The sequence below is a fragment of the Hordeum vulgare genome, chromosome 7H (genome assembly GCF_904849725.1).
Source record: "Hordeum vulgare subsp. vulgare chromosome 7H, MorexV3_pseudomolecules_assembly, whole genome shotgun sequence".
Lineage (NCBI taxonomy): Eukaryota > Viridiplantae > Streptophyta > Magnoliopsida > Poales > Poaceae > Hordeum > Hordeum vulgare.
In genome coordinates this window covers 6,150,231-6,155,353 of record NC_058524.1, presented here as the reverse complement: position 1 = coordinate 6,155,353, position 5,123 = coordinate 6,150,231, and the positions used below count along the sequence as shown (strand labels likewise).

Genomic DNA, 5,123 nt, shown 5'->3' with positions numbered 1-5,123 from the left:
GCTCCTGAATTAATGTTTGATTACCTCTCCCCCTTGGAGAACCATCAGATTTTCATGCATGAACAATAACCATATGCTTTTATTTTTAGGCATAAGGACTCTAAAATGGATGAAGGGGAGCTAAAGTTCAATAGCGTACAACAGGCATGTTGTGTATAGAGTTTGCAAGGAACTGTCGTCATTTCTTACACTTAAATATCTTAGCTAGCACAACTATTTCATATCACAATACTTAATGGAATCATTTTTCTTAGCACTTCCATGATTTTCATTATGTGAATTCGATTACTATGATGCCAGGTAACTTGACTATTCGGTATCTGTATTTGACATCTGGATCGAATAATTTTATTTCTAAAGTATAGTTTGAAGTTTAATTACACATGGGATGGGTCACTCCGGTTACCATGGAAACTCAAGTATTTTGCGTTTGCAGTTTGCGATCTTTTTCCCCTATAGCGTCGTGATATACCTCAGTTGTCATCTAAATATAGTAACTGCTATGGTCATTACTAAGGACTAGATTGATATGTATTCAGAAATGTATCATTTTATATTTCTATCATTTTGTGCAATTGCTTTCTCAGTTTAATTGTAGCTCTAAATACTCATGTGAATGTAGAGAAGTTTGGCCTCAAACAAGATAGAATCGCAGTATAAAGAATTTAAAGTGAGACATGAAAATTAGGACTACTAACCATAAAGAGGAAGATTGGCAAGGAGATTAGAAGTCCATGCATCAAACCCAATCAGATATATATAGACATCCTCAAAAGGCCGAGGTAAGTACTTGTACTCTGAATAGACTTGGATAAAAATGAACCTTTTGTTCAATTAATATTATATTTTTCTAATGGTTGGTCCAGAAAACAGGATTATTAATAATGGGGAGAAGCGTGGGTTCGTACCACCGTTGAGGATGCGAAAGTCTCAGTTCCACTATGCAATGACACGGGTACCGAGTGCATCCGCAACAGACAGGGACATGAGAGTCGTGCCGTAGCCGGCGAGGATGTGGGTGCCGTCGCCATTTCCGTCGCTCTATAGAACTAACACTTTTTATATTGCATACATGTTTCAGATTACACAGTTTATAATTTTTAGAACTGAAAGTTAGATTTCGATTGTTATCTTCACATTAATTCAATATGTTGTCCACTTTAGATCTGTTCTTTCACATTCTCACATTTTTTTTACCTTAACCCAAGAGAACTTCCTGAAATCTTTACCATAGTTTTGTGATTTCTAAATGGGTTAGATTTCTTTTTGGTCTGATTGAACCTCACATAACATAGTAAAATGATGAGTAATGGGGTTTGTATTAAACATGACCTTTCGAGAGGCATAGATCATCATGCTATAGTATTCTATTATTATTTTTTTGAAATTTCTAAAATATGAATTCAGAATTCAATACTCATATTAAATTTAATGGGCTGCTTTGATCAAGACGTGCGTTGCACGGGCATGTTTACTAGTGTCAAGTAAAAACTTGGTTAAATTTCAGTCGACTGAGACCTGGCCACACCCATATATCAACATTGCCCAGTACAAAATACCCATGGAATAAGATTAACTTGAGTATATAGACTACTCATGGCGGAAACAGGACCAAGCGACGGTAATCTGCATACTACAAGACCCAAAGTTAATCTCCATGACGCTTACACATTGTCTCTTTGCTTCAAAAACTGCCTCAGCTTTCTCGATGAAACCCCGTTCCTCATCAACCGAACATGCCACCACGGAAACCTTGAGCATCCCCTCGATGTAGACGGAGATGACGCGGCGCTGGAGCTTGACCACACCTTCAGAGTCGACGGGCAAAGCTCTACCGTCTCTGGTATTGAGCAGCTCCACTTCCAGGCCATAGTCGCTGCTCATGCCTGCAGTGAACGCGCCTCGGAGACCATCCGGCCATGACCCGTGGGTGATTTTGATGCGGACCGTGGCCTCCACGGAGCGATTAATGTGACTGGATTCAAGTTCAAGTGTGCTGAGCCTGCTAGGGTAAATGCCTGCGAGACATAATCCGGTCCCGTAACTCAGGACTAGATCGCTCAAATCTTCGTCCTCGGATCTAGTTCTACTCGCGCCCTTCACCTTGAGCGAGACCTCAATGTATGAAAGGTCCCTCGACACGGCAATGGCGCGACTAGGGCCCGTCAATGCTAGGTATGGATCCTGCATGGGAATGGCAATTGTCCATGTAAATATTAAGAACATCTTCAACCGCAGAGAAAAAAAAGCTGCTGATTGGTACTCCCTCTATACCGAAATACTTGTAGTTTTAGTAGGCTAAGTTTAGCCTACTAAAACTATAAATACTCCGTGAGGTGTGCTGAAGTAAAAGTGAGGAGCAAAAGTGATATTCTGTACAGAGGAAGTAAAACCTTAAAATTTTGGGTTTGGCGCCAAAAAGAGCAGACCTAGCTAAAACAAAAATGCTACATCTACGGCCTCATTACAGAGATTTTACGGACCTTTCGACCAACTAAACTTGCGCCCCCCCTGATTTTCGGTGGGTGGGACCCTCCCTCCCCCTTTTATCCAATCACAGATTGCTACCTCAAATTTATCCTGTAATAGGCCTGTAAGAGTCCGTAAACGTAGCGTACTAACCTCTTGAGTGATTATTTGGCAATCACCCCTCCGGCGGTGGAAAAGAATGTTGCGCTTGTGATCCAAGACATCTCGTGCCGCGATGATGCCATACACTTGCAGCGGCCATTGCAGGCAATCGTCGACCGCTGCGATCTTCACCGACGTGATCTGCAAGGTATCCATGGCCTTGGGCCTATCATGGGGAGCAGGGTGCGTGTACCGCATGGCGGGGATCGATGCTACATGGATTTCATCAGATGTTGTGTATCAAGTTAGTACGAGCAATTAACTGGTCAAATATATGTATGCAGCTTGAGCGTAGATATACATCTTACTGGTTTGATGGAAGGTGACGCCGGGGCGGGCGACGAGTTGGTTCCAGTAGCGTCGGAACCGGGCGGCGAAGAGCTCCTCCTCGCACTGCGCCCACTCCGCCGCTGCGTCCACCTGCCGACACACCTCGCGGTAGGCTTCTCTTGCCTTCTCGGCTTCCTCCGCCTTCACGCTGGCTATGACGGCGGCTTCTTCGGCTTTCGCCATGGCCATGCCGACGGCTTGCATGGACTCCTCGGCCTTGGCCGCGGCCGTCGTGGTGGCCTCCTTGGCCTCCGCTTCGGCTTGCCGGGACTCCTTATCCGCTGTGACCATGGCATCGTAGGCGTTCTTCCTGTCTTTCTTCATGGCTTCCGCGGCCGCGGCCCTGGCGGCCTTCGCCTTGCGCCTCCTCGCCGTCGCCATGGACGCTGCTTATTAGCTAGCTGTCTCGTTCCCTGGGAGAACGCCGCCCGTGTACATATAGATGGTGGTGGCTGTAGTCTGATTCCGGCTCAGTTACGAATCCGAGGAGGGGAGTCCACTTCCAGTCCTCCGACCTTCGCCTTGCGCCTCCCAGCTAGAGGAGGAAGGTGGAAACAAAGTCACCCCATCGCCGTCTAGAGAGATGGCGTCGGCGATCCGCTCCGCCGCGGTGCTCCGTCAGCGTCTTCCGCGCCTCCTGTCCTCCTCCGTCACCAGATATTTTCCGCGAGCGCTCGAGGAGGAGCAGCGCTTCCTCGTCCGGAGCGCCGGCGGTGGGGGATGCTCGACTTTTCAGCTGCAGCTCCGCCGCCGCCAGGAAGTCCTACACGGATCCATGTACACTCAACCCCGGGCAGCACAGACGGCATGGCGTACCTTATAAGGGCAGCCAAGAAGGAAGCTCTTGACTGGAGACAGATGCATGCGGGAACACCTTGAAGCATCGGCGCAGAGACGATTAGAACGCGAGCAAGTGTACAAGCGGCAGGATAGGGTGGTTAATTGTGCCGCCGCCGCTTTGTTCCTTGCCTTGCTAGCCGGCAGTGCGTTCTTTCGATGAGTAAGCAGAGGAGTGGAGAAGCCAATCTTATAGGCCTCTAAGTTTTTTTAGATTACTATGTCGTTGTGGGTTTTGGCTAGTATTTGAAACGGTTTTGCTAAAACACATCTAGATGTAAGATAAATATTTACATATCTAAATCCTATATCATTGATCTTATGTAGAGGTTCATGCGTATATTTTTTTTTCTTTCATATTTTGTTTAGTCATTTAGATGTGCAATGGTACACCCTATTTAAAATGTGTTTCTATTGCATCCAACTAATTCGTTGGCTTAAGTTGTGGACCTGTTTGCCTAGGCCGTATTCATCCCACGTACGTGTTAATTTCTACCCTGGTAACGAGATCATTTTGCTCCCGTCCCAGACGGCTGGAACCCTAGACGCCGCCACAGAAGCCAATCTTTCACTGCCGTCCTACGACGGCTCCCCTCCGTTGACGACATCGGTCGTCTGTGGTGAGGGGAGCCGTTGGATCCACGCATGTGGATCCTTTTTAGTCTTTTGTAGTCTAGGTTTTTAGGTTGTTCTCATCTTGACTTCGGCGACGACGATGGCGTCGCTGAATAATGATTCTTTGGATCCTTTCTTGACGAGACCATCAGTCCTATGGTTGAAAATGGATTTGGAAGCCAGTTCAAAAATTGATGGCGTCGGGACGGCGGCATCCTCGCAATGGACCTGTCTCCTCCGGCTTCGCTGTTGCCATGGCGTTTGCTCCTGCGTCGGCGCATAGCTTGGAAGGTAGTTCAGGAGTGGGTGCATATTGTAGTTTGCATCGACATCTAAAAGATGAAACGCGTGTTGTGTTCGTGGTTCATGGATGACAAGTATGCTTTTTTTCTTCGACGTCTTAGTCATGGTGGGGTGTCAGATATGGAGTTCGATGATGTGTCCGATGGGTTGCCCCTGTCTGGTCCGTTCAATGGCTAGGGATCCATTTTTAGTGAGTCACCAAGAAGGTCTGCAAAGCTGCATATCAGCGATGGAGACGCGTCGAGTTTGGATGAGGAGGTGATCCATCATTTTTTTGTTCAATGGTTGTTTTGGTGGTGCGGGAGGCAGCCAATGAACGTCGGTGCGAAGCTCAAAGATGTTATGCTATCTTTATAGTTTTTTCATGTCGGCCTTGACGTGGCATGTACTTTGACCTTTATGACATG

At 46.7% G+C, this 5,123-nt stretch overlaps 1 protein-coding gene across 1 annotated transcript; it reads right to left on the bottom strand.

Annotated features, from left to right (window-relative positions):
• Positions 1 to 1,590: 1,590 nt before the first annotated feature.
• LOC123407958 lies at positions 1,591 to 3,342 on the bottom strand. Its single transcript, XM_045101204.1, has 3 exons — positions 2,940 to 3,342; positions 2,623 to 2,843; positions 1,591 to 2,184 (listed from the first exon to the last, which is right to left on the bottom strand). Exons 1-3 carry the CDS (start codon positions 3,340 to 3,342, stop codon positions 1,591 to 1,593), a joined length of 1,218 nt encoding a protein of 405 aa, XP_044957139.1.
• Between the last annotated feature and the right edge of the window lie 1,781 nt (positions 3,343 to 5,123).

What these genes read in the sequence shown, in the direction of transcription:
- LOC123407958 (XM_045101204.1), bottom strand. Translation starts at nt 3,342, where the DNA reads ATGGCGACGGCGAGGAGGCGCAAGGCGAAGGCCGCCAGGGCCGCGGCC. An exon ending in CGTCACCTTCCATCAAACCA is followed by an intron (nt 2,844 to 2,939) that starts GTAAGATGTATA and finishes AAATCCATGTAG; the next exon opens with CATCGATCCCCGCCATGCGG. An exon ending in GCCAAATAATCACTCAAGAG is followed by an intron (nt 2,185 to 2,622) that starts GTTAGTACGCTA and finishes ATTCCCATGCAG; the next exon opens with GATCCATACCTAGCATTGAC.